The sequence below is a fragment of the Canis lupus genome, chromosome 25 (genome assembly GCF_011100685.1).
Source record: "Canis lupus familiaris isolate Mischka breed German Shepherd chromosome 25, alternate assembly UU_Cfam_GSD_1.0, whole genome shotgun sequence".
Taxonomy (NCBI): domain Eukaryota; kingdom Metazoa; phylum Chordata; class Mammalia; order Carnivora; family Canidae; genus Canis; species Canis lupus.
The window spans coordinates 42710169-42727136 of NC_049246.1; the positions used below are offsets into that span (position 1 = coordinate 42710169).

Here is a 16968-nt window from a genome sequence, read left to right on the forward strand (position 1 = left end):
CAAAGAACATAGAAGACTTTTTTAAGTCTCCCTAAAATAAACAACCCAAACCAAACGAGTCAGAGTCCCAAATATAGCAATGATTTCCCATTTCTGTCTACTTAATGAGAAGTAATTGTGCATTTAGGAAATAGCAGTTACTCTTAACTGCATGAATTTTTAAGTGTCACCTGATTAATGTAACTTAGGAGTTTAAGACAAGGTCTTCAACCTTCTTGATTACAAGGTGTCTAATAACACTGACAATGAGGATTGTTATTTTTGTCTTTATGATTTATTTTTCAGTACAATGACTTTGGCCTAATGGGACTTAGACTGGAAGCTGAATTTGAAAGGAAATTCAAGGAAGTGTTTGCTATTGAAGAAACAAATGAGAGCAGTTCACTGGCGTAGTGGAGGCTATTTGTACTCTGGAAAATCCCTTTTTGGGGCAGAATTTTCATCCCCCAGCTGCTGTGAGGATTGGCTGTTGCTGCCAACCCCTCCCCAACATATCACCTTCTACCAATGCCAGCTTCACCTGGAGATTATACCTCTTGGGCCTAGGGGCTGGCCCCTAGTCCCAAGGATGGACCAGCATGTGGTGTGTGATTCATGTTCCTACACTCCCAAGATCAAGCTGGAGCCAGTCTCCAGCTGGGACCACATCCATGCTTGGCTTTTCCCACCACACGATCCTGCTTCTCTCATCCCTCTTCTCTTGAAAAAATTCTCATAATAAATCACTTACTTAAGAGACTTTATCTCAGGCTCTGCTTCCAAGGAACCCAACTTCAGGTAATGGTCCTAGCAAGCAGGCCTTAAGAATGCAGTTCTGATGTTGGATCATTGCCTAGCCAGATGGTGACAAACAGAATGCTGAGAGTCCCTGTGGTGTTATAACAGTGCCATTGCCAAAACTTTCACCTGTAGGGAACTGGCCAAGCTATAGGGCAAGAGGCCTACCAGCTGATATGACTGCCTGACATTTACAAAAGGAGAAATAGTAACTATAAGAACTGTGGATTTTGATGGCAATTGCTAAGTGTCACTAATATGTTTAAAAGATTAAATGACAGGCTTAAGACTATTAATCACCACCTAAACATAGAGATCCTCATACCTGCGACTGGAAAACAGACAGCAAGGAAGGCCTGGCCTGAATTTTAAGGATGACAGAACATCAGAGAAGATGGAATTCTAAGCTCAAAAAGGTCTCTTATTCCAAAGTTAGGGCATTGAAGGGATTAAAGCCCTGAAACTCAGAAAGAGGCTCTCTAGGTAGATGTACATGAGAACTCTGAACTCCAGATCCCCCTGAATCCACTGGGCCTGCAGAAAAGGACTCCTTCCCCTTATTTGGAGGCAGACTCTAGCACCTCACTTCTTGCCTGAATAGAAACTATGCCAAGTAGCCTCAGCATGCCCTGACTAAGAATGTCCTATGTGGGTCGGCTAGGTGAAGAGAGGGTTTTTAGTCCAATGGCACTGTAGGACTGGCTAACGTGTATGAGCAGGTGCTAGGGGATTATGTCTGGAAGTAGATCCTAAATGAAGAAAGGGGAATGTGAAATGGAAGAGGAGAATTGTTGATAAGGGTGCACTCTCCTGTGCCATAGAACTTAGTTAGCTTGACAAGGGCCAAAGGTGATGGTTCTGATATGTTTCTGGGTGGCTTTTAGAGGCTTGCTAGGAGCCAGGGTACACACTAGACAACCAGAAGAGATACTGGACACATTGGTTCAGATTATGAAAAAGGGGAATCTAAAAACCTAGTGAACTGGACATGGCTCTACTCTCTATAGCTGGAAAACCCATCCTTCAGATGACTGTTCCTAGGAGGCTTCAGAGATGCTAACTTAACATGGTGATAAAGAACACACTGCTAAGAGGGCAAGATGACGTAACTTATGGAATGGGCAGCAAGATTAAAATGACAGCCAGATGTCTCTAGAGACAGGTAATAGGACATGGTGTTCTTATAGGTAAGACAGATGGGCAGCCAACAAGGATATCGCTTCATATATACCCTCAAAAGCGATTAAAAATAAATGATCTGATAGCTGAGTTCAGCTGCCCCAATGAAAAACCAAAATCATTTGCCCAGTTTCCAGTCAATTCTTGGACCTAAAACCTGCTGATAGAAATGAGGGCAGGTCTCATAAAAAGAATGCAAGTGTACCTATAGTGATTTCCTCAGCTCTTCACCAAAAAGACCAATGGTCTTCTATTCTAAAACCATATGTCAGAGAAAGGAAAATACATACATCTGTCAAAGATTGTTGAATACAGCATCTTATTTGATGTTACTCTAGGGATGCAAAACACTATCATGGTCCTTGTTTGAGTGGAGAGTATGGAAGTCAGGAAATATCCATGTTACAATGGGTCCACCCAATCCTGGAAGCCACCCAGCCCCAGTTCCTAACTGGGACACACATGACAGTTGGATGAAGTAGTTCATTAACCTATAAAATATTCTGTGAAATAATAATGACTGTTTTAAGAAGAGCCAGCGGAAAGCCATGAAACTGAAATTTCCCATGGTGAAATAGTCAAAAGCAATATCATATTCCTGGGCTGGGAAATGATTGAGATTAGTGTCACCTGTAAAGACTTCAAGGCTTGTACAGTGGTTGTACCCTCATTACCCTTCCATTTGGTCTGACCTCTGCCAAAACTATTTGGTTCAAGGCTACTAGAAATGTAATCAAGGGGCACCTGGGTGGCCCAGTCAGTTAAGCATCTGACTCTTGATTTTGGCTTGGGTCATGATCTCAGGGCCATGGGATCCAGCCCCAAGTTGGGCTCTGTGCTCAGCATGGAGTCTGCTTGTACTTCTCTCTCCCTCTGCCCCTCTCTGCCTGCTGGCACACACACACACACACACACACACACACACACACACAGTCAATCTCTAAAAAGAAAAAAGAAAAATGGAAAAGAGATGTAATTAAGTAGTAGCACCAATTACAGCTGCTGTACAAGATATGGTATCCTCTTTAGAGAAGAGTAGTGTGGCCTACGGTATATGCTATGCAACTGTTAATATGGAAAATGTCCTTTTTTAAATATCCAGTAGGAAATAAGATAAGACGTAGTTCATGGTCACATGAACTTGACAGCAGTACACATTTAGTCTTGCCCCAGGACTGTGTGAATTCTGTTACAACATAGCCTGAAGGAACCTGTCTGCCTGGTCACTACAATGCAGTACATTAGTCCATTGTATCAATGACTGTATTCATCAGGGCTCTCCTGAGAAACAGAACCAATTGTTCTGGAAGCAGAACCATATATTTATGGGCATTGGGATTTATTATGCAGAATTGGCTTATACCATTATGGATGCAGAGCATCTCCATGATATGCAATCGGCAAGCAAGAGACCCAGTAAAGATGAGGTGTAATTCCAGCCCAAGTCTGAAGGCCCAAGAACCAGAGGAACAGATGGTGTAAATCCCAGTTCAAGAGAGTAGGAAATCCCAGAAAAAAAGTAAAGTAAACCCAAGCTCAACTAAGCAGGCAGGAAGAGAATGAATTTCCCTCTCTCCTCTTTTTGTTCTACCCAAGTCTGTAACAGTGTGGCTCGTGCCCACCTGCATGGGGAGGCCAATGTACTTTACTCAGTCCACTGATTAAAATGCTGAACTTATCCAGAAACATCCTCAATGACATGCCCAGAAATAATGTTTAAACAGGGCACCCCATGGTCCAGTTAAGTTGACGCATAAAAGTAACCATCATGGTGACAGTTTGTTAATTAGATCTGAGGAGCAGGAAGTGTTGAGTGTTCTGAAAGCCTCATTGAGTCACACATTTTCCAGATGGTGAGAGATAAGCCCTACCCAGAATTCAGATACATGCCATTTAGGTAAGTTTTTAGGGGTTCAATGGTCAGAGGCGTATCAGGATATCCTCTCCAAAGCTCAAGCTATTATATCTTTCTTCTTCTTCTTCTTCTTCTTCTTCTTCTTCTTCTTCTTCTTCTTCTTCTTCTTCTTCTTCTTCTTCTTCTTCTTCTTCTTCTTCTTCTTTTTATCTTGCATCTTCTACTACAAACAAGCCCAATGCTTGGTAGTCCTCTCCAAGTCAGGAGAATAATCATGGTTGCCAATTTGATGAAAATTATCCAAGGTTTTGTAATAGGGTGGGGTAGGGAGAGGGAGGACAAGCTGGGAGGGAGGCAGTGGTTATACCATCTTAATAATAAAATGTGTTCTAATCAATATTTTCACTTAATACTATATAATGAGTGCTGTTACATGTCGGGAAATAGGATTATATATCATTCCTACTGTAGCTTTTATTTTTCATTAAGCCTCAATTGCAGTTGGCTCATGTTGGTTATTCTTGGTGCTGTGAACGGGTACTAACTTGTAATGAGAGACCGCAGAGCCTAGTGTTTGAGAGCTCAGACTGTGTTCTGGAAGCCAGCCGGGGAGGTGGAATCTGAGCCCCTCACCAGTGGCTTTGCGTCCCTGGGCATGTTACTTACCTCCTCTAGGTACTAATTCTATCTGTAAAATGGAGAAACTAGCACAGAGTTCACTAGATCATGAGCATTAATGAGTTAATATTTGCTGTGCTCCTCAGAAGTACCTGAAAATAGTAAGTAAATAGAACCCACAAACATCCTTGTATCAGTTAGGGCTCTTTGCCAGCCAGACTAGCTTTACCTAGGTTAAACAAAGACACTCTTTGCACAGACACCCAGGGACTCATGAAAGGGCAGGAAGGCTAGGCACAGAGCCTGCAAATGGCCCCAGAAGCAGGGCAAGCAACAGAGCAGCTCCAGGAACTGAGCACCAGAACCAACTCAGCCATCTTGTCAAGGAGCCACCCCAGAATGAATGTTTTCCATTTATTTAAAAAAAAAAAAAAGACTCTTTGGTAACTTCTCTAGAAAGTCCAACTCCCCGAAGCATCTGGCTGGTCTGGCTTCTTGCTGGGCTAGGGGAGGGGGTGCCCAACATTGAGCAGCAGTTCTTCCGCTCCTGTGCACAAAGGGGAGATATCGTCTACCCAGAGGAAACTTGGTGCTGTTAGGAAAGCAGGGGAAGAGGCTGGGTGACCAAGGAAATGAAGTCTGACCCATGGACTCTCCACAGTGGCCCTGGTGTCTAACAGAGGGTGGGGCAGCACCATGCCAGTCAGGGGGGCCCAGGTCCCAGAACCTAATGGAGCAGGTTGATCGAGGTCCCACTGCCCTGCGCTGCGTGGGTCCTCCTGCTTGAAGAGAAGGTGTCTACTCAACACCCCTCCCCTCAACCAGACAGCCAGAGCACTAAGCCTGTCACCCTGTCCGTCCGGTTTACCTGGACTCAGTTGTGGGCTGTTGGCTGATATGCTGGGGAGCTCCACCGTGACCTCACAGCGGGTCACATGCCTGTGTCCCTGTGTCCCTGGGAGCTGCAGGAAGACCTGCTTGCTCCTGAGGTCCTGAGGCTCTTGAGAAGGACCCCTCAGCCTGAGCCTCCCAGGGCAGCTCCGCTGGGCTCACCCCCTGCTCCGCTGTGCTGAGAGGAGACAGGGGGGTTCTCCAGCACTCTCTATGTGAACCAGGTGAGGAGGCTTCACAGGGCCCGAGATTAGGGCCCAGGGACTGACCCACCTGGCTGGGTTTCCTATCAGGCCAAATGCTCACTCATACACACCCAGCTGGGGGCTCTTTCTTTCCTAGTGTGTGCATGGGGAATTCGTTCAGCAGGCAAGCAGAGGGAGGGCTGGGACCCCAATTCCATGGAAAGACAAGGCTACATAAGTAGGTCTTTTGAAACAAAAACAAGCTTCCTCCCTTAACAAAGAAAAAATAGTCTTAGGCTTCTAGGCAACAATATACATGTCTTATCTGCATAGGTTTGTGAGTATTAACTCCAACAGAAATTCTAGAATAATCCATGTTTGTCCCCCAGGCATATTATTTGCTCTGTCATTTTGTTTACTGAACAAGCCCACCCTGAGTAGGTGAGCATTTGTGTTCCCGTGGGCGCAGACGTACACAGTGTGCATGGTTCTGGCTGCATCTCATCTGACAAAGGGGTGTTTGCTGTTTGATGCACACTAGCATCTCTCTCCTTTGGGTGGGCAGGGGGCAAGGGGCGTCTCCAGAAGCAGGGCTGGTCTGCTGCTTAGGACTGAGGATGGGGAGCTCTGCTTTAGACCTGCAGGCATGAGCTCCTACCCAACCAGCCTCTTACAGAAAATAACTAGAAACTTTGAACAAAAGTCAAAGAACAATTGCCTGAGGCCTCTGAAAAGTAAACCAAAGCAGGCTGACTTTGGAGGGAAGACAAAACTCAAGAGGAAACAGCTGATGTAAGACGTTTACTGTTTATTACGACCTGGCCCTGAGAGGAGGGCATGCCAGTCTTGCATGGAGTGACCAAAACTTTGGTAGAAAGCCTACCTTCCCTCTGGTCAGCAAAGCCAGGGAAGCAGCCCAGGGCCACTAAGCTTTCTGGGTAGCGAGGGGGAAATGCTAGAAAGGAGAAAGTCACAGAGAGGAACCTCTAGTTCTGTGTCTAAACCCTCCCCCAAATTGCTGGCTGATGCCTGGCACTAAGTGAAAGCAGTCTGAACTGGTCTGAGCTGTGCCCGAGGAGGCAGGGTGTGAAGTCTGAGCCTGGCCGTGTGAGTGACCCGCTAAGACAAGTTAGGCATGTTCTGATTCCGCAAGAGGTGCCAACTAGCTGCCTATTTAGTAAACCTAGACCCAGCCTGGACTGTGCCGAACAATAATCAGATACTTTTCCAACCTTCAGCTGGCACTGCTGCTCAGATCCACGGGTCTGAGATTTTTCATCTGACCTGAAACCACTTATTCCTACATTCCATCAAATCTAGGACTCTTCTCTCCCAAAATGTATTAGATCTTCAGCCACATTCTACCAGAACTGTTGGGAGGTAGGGAGGACCATGCTCCATCCCACGCCCTCTGAGGGCCCGTCCACAGCTGCCTGTGTTTGGATGGGAAGGAAGATGCAGGCCCCCAGCCTTGAGGTCTCAGGAACACAGGTCCTAGCTATGAAATGGCCCCAGCTTCTGGCTTGTCTGGTTTCTGTGACCACTTCCCAGGGGCTCGGAGAACGGTGATGGAGCCTGTGGCAGATGCACTCTGCACACCCTTAGACATGCCTGCTCTTAGAAGTTTTTGCAAAATCTTGTGTCACTGCCTGTGGCCTCAAGTGTCATATAGGAGATGGCCAAGGCCTTGACTTTGCGTCTACTCAGGAAATACAAGATAGCCCCTGGGTTCCTACACTGTATCTTTGTCTGATGGCAAGTGGTAAACCCAGACCCGCCCTGCTCAAGCACCCTTGAAGGCGAAGACACAATTTCCAATACTGGGCTCTTGCAGGCACGGCTCATGGAAACCATCATTGTCCTCACGACTTAGCCTGGGATCTAGGTTCTTAGATATACATGAGGCCCTCATTCACCCTGGCTCCACATTCAGGAGGCTGAAATCCCCCAACCCCCCGAATTATTCATGGAAGGGAGTGCCATAGACTATTGATAGAATGCCTGGAAAAGGCAGAGGGGTCTCCTTTCTCTACAGAGGGGAGGGTGTCACCTACTAGACTTAGCCCACTGGCCATTCTCAAAAGGCGGGAGAAGTTGCAGAAAGGCCATCTGACCTTCAGAGAATGTTCCCTGTATTCCTTTTATGCCCCAGGATAAGGGACCAGAGTCAAATGAGAGAGGCGAATTTTCAACATCAGTGTCATTGTCTTTGAGGCATGACAACTATGCTGGTTGTGGTCTTGCCCAGAAACCACTGTACCAGGAGACCCCAGAGGGCACTTGCTCCTGAAACAACGTGGCAGTTTTGCAACCTACCTGCTCCTGACAAACCTCGGTCAAAGGTGAGACATATGATGGCCAGCAGGGCCTGGTGGAGAGCTTCAAGGCCTATGTGTTCCCGGGGCCACTTTAGGACCTGGCCAGCCCCACGTGGTCCTTGTGTACTAGTGTGCTGGATCCTCTGGGGTTTCCTAAGCCCAGTACACATGCCCCAGGCAGGGGAAAAGCACAGGATGTGGTCCTGGGGGAGAACTCACTAGATTCTAGTGGGGTTTCCCCTGGGGGACCATGAACCTGATGGTTGGCCAGGCCAACGTCACCCTCTGTGAGGGACTTTCTCAGCTCTGGGCACAGGTGCCCTGGGAGTGCCCAAGGTCTCCCTGGGCCACGACGGCTTCTAGCCAGGGCTCCTGATGGTAAGGCGGGCTCCCTTCCCCTTCCCTCCCTTCCAGATGATGGTCAGCAGGTAGGCACTAGACTTTTCTGTCCAGGCCACCAGCTTGTTTGCGTGTGCGCGAACTGCCAAGGTTCAGCCTTATCTCAGAACCCGATGCTTTCGTATAGAAAGAAATCAGGGCCCTGCTACTGCTCATTTCAGGGGTTAAATAGTTACAAGAAGGATTTTCGGTTTCATCGCCAGGACACCTGCACCCCGATGTTTATAGCAGCAATGGCCACGATAGCCAAACTGTGGAAGGAGCCTCGGTGTCCAACGAAAGATGAATGGATAAAGAAGATGTGGTTTATGTATACAATGGAATATTCCTCAGCCATTAGAAACGACAAATACCCACCATTTGCTTTGACGTGGATGGAACTGGAGGGTATTATGCTGAGTGAAGTAAGTCAGTCGGAGAAGGACAAATATTATATGTTCTCATTCATTTGGGGAATATAAATAATAGTGAAAGGGAATATAAGGGAAGGGAGAAGAAATGTGTGGGAAATAGCAGAAAGGGAGACAGAACGTAAAGACTGCTAACTCTGGGAAACGAACTAGGGGTGGTAGAAGGGAAGGAGGGCGGGGGGTGGGAGTGAATGGGTGACGGGCACTGGGGGTTATTCTGTATGTTAGTAAATTGAACACCAATAAAAATAAATAAATTAATTAATTAAAAAAAAAAAAGGATTTTCGGTTTCAGTTTCTCGAAGGCCACAGAAGCCAGCTCTAGGGAGGCTGTAATACCAAGCACGATCACAAGAGGGGAGTGCAGACCTTTAGAAAGTGGCCCCGACGCCTTTCTCTAGAGGCCTGGTGGTTCTCAGTGTCACTCCCCACAACCCCCACCCCTTAACCATTTCCTCCTCAGATGCTCTTCCAAGCTCTCTGAGGATTCACTCCCTTCCCTAGAGAAATCTTCCCACCTGCACCCCCAGCAATCCCCGTGGCTTGGTCCAGATTTTGCTGCTGCGGGGAGTCCAAGGTTTGGCCACCACCTGCCTAGTCCCTGAGGTTCTGCTTCGTGGGAGAAGAGGCTCCGCCCCCAGGTAGCCCCTCAACACTGAAATATTGCCACCAAATGACCACCGGATCCACAGGGGCTAACTATCATGACCATGCAATTGCAAGGGGGGGTTGGCTCCCAGCCTCTTTCCCCATCTGGGGCACAGGCAGACGAGAACTCGTGGAAAGAACATGTACCCATGTGCTGGGCCCAAGTCAGGGAGTTACTGGGCCCCTCTGAAGGGCATCCCTCTCCCTCACCTGAGTACCAAACCAGCAGACAGATAGGTATAAAAGTGAAACAGAAGTGGTTCAAAATACCAGGTCTTTTCCTGAAAAACAGACATTGGGCATCATAGCTTAGTGTGTAGCAAAAAAAAAAAAGGGGGGGGGATCCCTAAACCAAAACCAAACCCCTAAATTGGGCTTATCTACACAGCCTCAGGGTGCTCCAATCAATCACACACAACCCCAGCCTCCCACAGCTCCCCAAGCTCCTGTCCCTGTGCACCTGACCTTGGAAAAGCCTACAGAGCCCTGGCCTCTCCAGGTGTGATGAACCCAGGGAGACCCAGACAAGGGGCAGACCCAGACCTTCCACTAAAGAGTCTCCCCAGAAAGGAGGGAAGGGCAGGTGGTCCAGGTGAGCCCCACTGATGGATGTCCCCTCCTGGGACACTGGAGCAGGGCCTGAGTATTCCCACTTAGGTGCCAGGCACCAGCTTTCCCTGTTTCTCTTTCTTTCTTTCTTCTTTCTTTTTAAAAAGATTTATTTTAAATAATACCTTTAAATCTTTTCTTTTAAAAAGATATTTATTCATGAGAGACACACAGAGAGGCAGAGACATAGGCAGAGGGAGAAGCAGGCTCCCTGCAGCCCTGCAGGACCCTGAGCTAAAGGCAGATGCTCAACCCCTGAGCCACCCAAGCATCCCTCCCCTTCCATTTCTACATCCACAGAGGTGCCAAGGCTCTTGATCCCCCTGCCCCAGTGGCCACTGTTGCTGCTCAGCTGCTGCTTCTTCTTGCCCTTGAGTTCCCAGGGACAAACCTCTGGTCCCCACAGGGGTCTCCCAGATTGAAAACAGCCCCACTATGGAAGTCTGATCAGAAGCAGCTCCTGGGGACACTCACAGAGCCCGTCCCCTTGGTGGGTCCTTTGCCTGGTGGTCCCTCCTCAGCGTGGCCTCTCCCACCTCCAGGCCTCCAGGTCCAGCACTTGGGCTCCTTCCAGGACAGAGACAGTGGACCCTGGTGTTACTACTATTCCTTGAAGCTGCAAGAACTGCCCCAGGTGCTTCCTTGTTTCCTGCAAATCAGGCCAGTGGAATTTTCAGGAGTTCCATCTACTTCTCAGGCTGGTTCTTTCTCTTTGCTAAGCCGGTGGGCCTGGCATTTTCTGGATCACAGAAACTTCACTTTCTTCAAGAGACCTCCAGATTCCTCAGGAACCACAGCAGCTTCTGCAGAGGTGGGGCTCGCCCAGCTTCCTCTGGCCCCATAGGAATGGCTCCAACCCTCCTTCAGGCCAGGAGCAGCCAAAGGTGGCACGGCCAACCCCACGAGGGCCACCCGCGGGTGCCCCCACCCCGCCAGCTGCCTATCTCAGCAACCCTATGCAGACCCACTGAAGAGCTGGCACGTTTATGACAACATCTGGCACGGTGGTGGCCTGGCTCAGGCTGCTGCCCAGGGACAGAGAAGGAGAGAGGCAGGGGACACTAGAAAAGGCTGGTGTCATCTGTGTCGGGCCTTGTCTGGGCCACATATCCCATGGAGGCCCAACAGTGGCTCAGCTTACTAGTCCTTCTAGTCATGAGAGGGAGGGAGAGAGGGGCAGAGAGACCCGCGCCCCATGGGTAAGGATGTCCTTATCAGCATCCTGGAATCCTCGCCAGGCTGATGTTGGCGCCTTTGTGGGGAAAGACAGGATATCTAAGGAAAGAGGGTGGAAACCTCCTTCCCCTGCAGTTTCAAGTGTAATTGAGTCAAGCTTTGTGGAATGAGCACTCGGAATCCCAGTGAGAAATCCATGGACAGACAGGACTCGGAGGCAGAGGTCACCCTCCCCACTGGGCTCACCTGCCCATTTGCTTCCCGGTCTTCTCAGTTCCAGCCTCCTCCATCCAAGGGAGGAAGCCTGCCCTGCTCAGCATTCCCAGGACTCCTTTTCGGGTGTCTCATCATCCCTGGGGTCAGGGTACCTTAAACTCATGTGCTGGAGATGTTAACCAACGTCACCCCCTTGGCTGTGGCCTTGCAGACTTCTCTCTTAACCTGCAGTGGAGTTCTAGGAACAGTAAGAACATTTCCCCAGGTATATGATGCTGAGCGTTTGGGCTCCCTGCAGCCCCGTGTTCCCATGCTGGGACCTTACCCAGTGCAGGCTCTCCCACAGGAAGGGAGAAGACAAGAATCTTCCGACTCTCCCTCCTTTCGCCCCCCAGCCATGTCAGCCAGGGGAAGGGACAAACACTAAGCTCCCCACTGCCCACCCCATTACACTCAGAAGCCCTTTTAGACAGAAAGGCAGGAGCACTTGAGGACACACAGATGTTTCTGTGTCCAACAAGTGGACCCCAGGGACTGGCCCCGGCCTCTCCAGGCCCTGAGGAGTCCCTCCTCGCCCTCTATGCCTGCTGGCACAAGTCTTGGGGCCTGAGAACCATGGAGGAGCTGCAGGAAGGAAACCCTATCTGCCCAGCAAAAGAGAGATACTTTCACTTCTCTTTTCCCAACCTGGGCGGAGCTCTGTGTGCCTGAGTCAATTCACAAACTTCCTGCTCTGGGCTTAGCAGCCACCGTGAACCAGGCCGCCCCAAAGCAGGGTCCGAAGGCCATACTTGAGGCCCAGGCGGGGGCCCAGGGGGGCCCAGAGTGGAAACATGGCCGATGGGGAAAGAGACCTCAGTTCCAGGTCAGTCTTGATCTCTTTCCCTCTCATCCCTCCCTCTTTCTGGCTGGGGGCTGCTTCACTGTCTTTCTAAAGAGTCCAAAGTTGAGACCCTAAAACAAAATCTGGACTTTAGACCCGGTCTACAAGAATGCTGGCTTGCGGTATAATAAAGTGCTGGAAGAGGTCATGAGGGAATCAGGGGCTGGGGTCAGCTCACGACCACGCCACACGCAGGACTTTCTGGTTTTGCAACGCTGCTCAGCTGGAGGCCCTCTCCTCTCTGAGGCTTGCCAGAGGGATTTGTTGTCTCCTCCTCATGACCTCTGAACTTTCTACTTTCCCTCAGGCCTCCTCTACCTTCGTGAGTCACTTCAGAAAAGGTCACATTGAGAAAATAGGCCGTGCAGAGTAAACACACTTGACTTCTGCTCAAACGCTGGGTGCTGTGGTCTCAACACCTGTCCTGTGAACGGGCCTCCATCATCGGCTCGGGCCCTGCTTCTATCTCTGGCTGGGGGTCTGGGTTTTTCCTCATCATCTTGACCAAAGGAAGTAAAGAAAAGAGAAAGGCTCCTGACCACCAAAGTATGTAGCGCAGGCTCAGGATTTTTATCTTTACTACGATTTTTTGTTGTTCTGGAAGGGGGTGGAAAGCCTATCTAGTTCTCTAGTGATGGGTCAGAGATAATATTACTATTTTGATCAATTTATTGTTTAATAGAAAAGAAATACATTATATATTCTTGCTCAGCAAATTGTATTTTTTTTTCTCAGCAAATTTTAAACAAAATGGAAATTATATAGAGGGAAAAACATCCTGTTTACCACCTACCCCGCCACCACTTCTAACCTGGGTCCTATTAAGTGTTTCCGGCATAAACTTTCAGATCTTTTTCTGTGCATTTATAGGTGTAGCTTATTTCCCTAAATAAGCACTTTGTGCCTTGGCTTTTTTTTTTTTTTTAATAAATGGGATTATATTGTATATGCTATTTTACATTTTTCATTTTATCTTATTTTAATAGTGAAAATTCTAGAGATCACCTTAATATATGTCTACTTCATTCTTTTTAAGAGCCACATGCTTTTCCATAGAATAGATACACCACAATTTTTAAGTCATCCTGCAGTGTCCATTGACGGACATTTAGGTCATCTTCAGTTGTTCACTTTGTCAAGAAACTATGATATGAATCATCGATTTCCTTATATTTGTGTACATTTACAAGTATTTGTCTCATGTCAGCAACCAAAAAAAGTAGAATCGGGGAGGCAAAGGTTACTAATATTTACTTGTTTATGCATCCTGCTCGATTGCTTTTCTAAGTAGCTGAATCAGTATGTTCAGATGGATAAGCCATCTCCCCACACCCAAACTTTCCAAAGATGGTAGTTAAAGAGTTGCATCTTGTTTTAGTGTGCATTTTCCGGATCCCATGGGATGTTGGACAATGTTTCTGGTTTCTTGGCCATTTGCTTCTTCAATCAATTCCTGGTTCATTTCCTGCCAGTGTTTTCAGTTGACACAATCGTCGCTTCTTTAATAAGAAGGGAGAACTTGCTAAATATTCTGAAAGTTAAAAATATACTCTCCTTGTCTTAGAACTATGTTCATGGTAACTTGATCTTATTAGAGCTTAAAGTTTAGAGTGTGGGCTTTTTATAGTATTGATGCACCCTCTGTTGTTCTAATTAATCGAAGCGATGCAGAAAAGCTACTGATGGATATTCCACGCATGGTCCTTCACCGCAGCTCTCGGGTTCTTAAGATGGCAGATTCAAGTCTACCTTCACTGCACTGAAGTCCCTTCTCTTGCATCACAAAAGAAACATTTTCTTTTTCAATCGTGGGGCAAAATTATGCTTCCTTCACAGCTGGTGTCTGTGCCCTGCATACTCATCTCTTTCCATTGTTGACTTTCTGCTCGGAATGGTTGTCTCAAACGTTTCTTCCACATCAATCATTTAATTGTTAGTACTTTTCTGCATTTCTTGTTATTTTTATGTTTTTAAAAAGTTGATTATGTTTATTTGGTGGGGGGTGAATAAGGGATCTTAATTTGTTTCTACGGCCTTGCAGATTTACTGTAAACCACTTTCTCTTTCTTTCTTTCTTTTTTTATTATTTATGATAGTCACACAGAGAGAGAGAGAGAGAGGCAGAGACACAGGCAGAGGGAGAAGCAGGCTCCATGCACCGGGAGCCCGACGTGGGATTCGATCCCAGGTCTCCAGGATCGCGCCCTGGGCCAAAGGTAGGCGCCAAACCGCTGCGCCACCCAAGGATCCCTCTTTCTTTCTTTCTTTCTTTCTTTCTTTCTTTCTTTCTTTCTTTCTTTCTTTCTTTCTTTCTTTCCTTCCTTCCTTCCTTCCTTCCTTCCTTCCTTCCTTCCTTCCTTCTTTCTTTCTTTCTTTCTTTCTTTCTTTCTTTCTTTCTTTCTTTCTTTCTTTCTTTCTTTCTTTTCCTTCTTTCCCATCCCATCTTTAGGCTCTTGCTGTATTTATTGAGCTTTTTGTGTGATTGTGAGTGCTGTGGGGATGTTTCCTTCACCCTCTGGGTTACTCTCCCAGCTTAATTCTGTCTGCAGTTTGGATTCTGTGTTGCTTTACTGGCTTTTTTACCTGCCCGTGTGGTTTTACAGCCCGTTTCACTCCTGATGGACTCCCAACCTCCACCTTACACAAGCTTAATCTGGGTGAATGTTTTCTTTCCCCCAAATACCCAGTCTTATTGAGACTGAATTGCTTCCCATCTGATCTACAGTTTGAAGGCTCTAATTTTTTTCTTATCTATTTTTTCTGAGGAAGCTTTAATTCATTAAACAATCCTTTCCCCCTTGATGCCCTAGCCCAGCGGTCCTACACGCAGGGCCTGTTTCACGCGCTCTCTCCTCCGCCACTGGCCTGTGCGAGCCTCTCTTAATGCCCCAAACACCACGATGTCACAGTGACCATGGCTTCAGATGAGCTCTTGATATCTGTTGAAGTAAATCTTGTCTTCTTTCCTCCCCAAGTGGCTTGGCCCTTTGCATCTCCAAATCAGCTTGTCAACATCTTGCCAGGAGTGTTTTAGGATTGCATTGAATGTATAGATCAATTTGAAGAGAATTGATATCTTCATAACACTGTGTCTTCTATCTCATTACTATGGAATATTATTAATTAAAAAATATTTTCTAGTAAAATTTATATTTCCCTCCCTAGAGGTCTTATACTTCTGCTAGATTTACTCATAGGTACTTGGATTTCTTTATGCTATCAAATCTACATAATTTAAATTTGATTTTCTAGCTCCTCGTTACTAAGATAAAGAATAAATGGAAACTTTGCCAAACTCTTTTGAATTCTAATGACTTCTACGGAGATATATATGTACAAATGTGGATTTACATAATGTATACACAATGACAATTTTGTTTCTTCTGATCTAATCCTTCTACTTATTATTCCTTTTTCTTGGCTTACTACATGGGCTAGGTACTTTGTATATGGCAAACACAACTACTGATAATAATGATTCCGTCTTGATCCTAATCCCAAAAGGAAAGTTTTTATCAGTGCATAATTATGGATGATATTTGCTGTAGGCTTCTTTTATAAAAAGACTTTCTAAAAGACTTAACAGATTAAAGAAATTTTATTTTGGCACCTGAAACTTTCAACATAGGAAGTGTTTGTGACCCTGTTTTCGGTTGTTTTTGCTGGCTCTCACTCACAGATTTTTCTAATAAACTTTTAAATTTTGAAGAGAATTGATATTAGATTAGATACTAGATAGAATTTATTTTTGTTTTATTTTTTGTTTAGTATTGGAGTAATTTTATATTTACAGAAAAATTGCAAAGACAGTACAGAAGTTTCTGTGCTCTACACACCCAGATTCATTTCCTGTGACATTATCCTCTTACATGATTGTGGTGTATTTTTCAAAACTGAAAAACCAATACTGGTAACATCACCAATATTGGTGAAAGAAATTCTAGACTTTTTTTCATCAGTTTTCTCACTAATACACATTTTCCATTAGTATACATCAGTACACGGTTCCACAGTCCCATCCAGGACTCTACATTGCATCTAGCCATCCTGTCACTTATTCACTTCTGATTGTGTGACAGATTCTCAGTCTCTTCTCGTCTTTCATGACTTTGACAGTTGGAAGAGTACTGGTCAGGCATTTTGTGGACTGATTTTTAATTCGGGTTCATCTTGATGGTTTTCTCATGATTAGAATGCACTTATGGATCTTGTGAGAGCATACCACAGAGGTGAAGTGCCCTCCTCATCATATTACATCAGGGGTTATATGACAACCTGACCATCAGCAGGGAAGTTGACCTTGATTATTTAATTAAGGTGGTGTTTGCCAGGCCCCTTCACTATAAAGTTAGCATTTTTCCTTTTCCACAAAGAAAAGGGAAGGGTTTTTTTTCTGTTCACAAAGATTATTTTGCTTGACATCTTTGTGTACTAGCATTGTATTGGGGAAATTATTTGTAGGTAAAATTGAGGACTTCAGTGGAAACAGTTTGAGTTTGCCACATCCAGGTGCCTCTGGGCACTCTTTAACACAGGTCAGGGTCTGAGAGCACCTGGGGGAAGCCAGGTGGTTCCAGGCCAGAGCTGCCCCCTCCACTCCATTCTCACTAGGAAGGTGTCGTGGTAGTGGCTGGGACTCCCGCTGGAACCTCCACTTTGTGTGGACTCTAGACTTCATTTCTGTTCCCCTCACCCATTAAAGTTGTCAAACAAGAGGTTCTGATTCCCAAGGATCAGTAAATGCCTCAAGTCAAAAATGGCTCTGTGCTTGCTTGCCTCTCTGGTTTCTTCTTTCACTTGACTT

The 16968-nt window shown here is 46.4% G+C and overlaps 2 protein-coding genes across 34 annotated transcripts in view; both read left to right on the top strand.

Annotated features, from left to right (window-relative positions):
* SP140 (SP140 nuclear body protein) overlaps positions 1-743 on the top strand; it is a 68269-nt gene extending 67526 nt beyond the window's left edge. For 22 of the 23 annotated variants that reach the window (XM_038574108.1, XM_038574106.1, XM_038574104.1 and 19 more), the window contains one exon: positions 286-423. In XM_038574108.1, coding sequence (XP_038430036.1) covers positions 286-393 — 108 coding nt within the window. In that variant the 3' untranslated portion in view covers positions 394-423. Of the gene's footprint in view, positions 1-285 lie in introns of all 23 variants that reach the window. The other variant, XM_038574103.1, reaches the window with a different exon arrangement.
* An 11245-nt stretch (positions 744-11988) lies between these two features.
* The window catches only part of SP100 (SP100 nuclear antigen), a 97711-nt gene continuing 92731 nt past the window's right edge, over positions 11989-16968 (top strand). For 10 of the 11 annotated variants that reach the window (XM_038574091.1, XM_038574098.1, XM_038574092.1 and 7 more), the window contains exons 1-2: positions 11989-12146; positions 14261-14380. In XM_038574091.1, coding sequence (XP_038430019.1) covers positions 12115-12146; positions 14261-14380 — 152 coding nt within the window. In that variant the 5' untranslated portion in view covers positions 11989-12114. The remainder of the gene's footprint in view (positions 12147-14260; positions 14381-16968) is intronic. The other variant, XM_038574096.1, reaches the window with a different exon arrangement.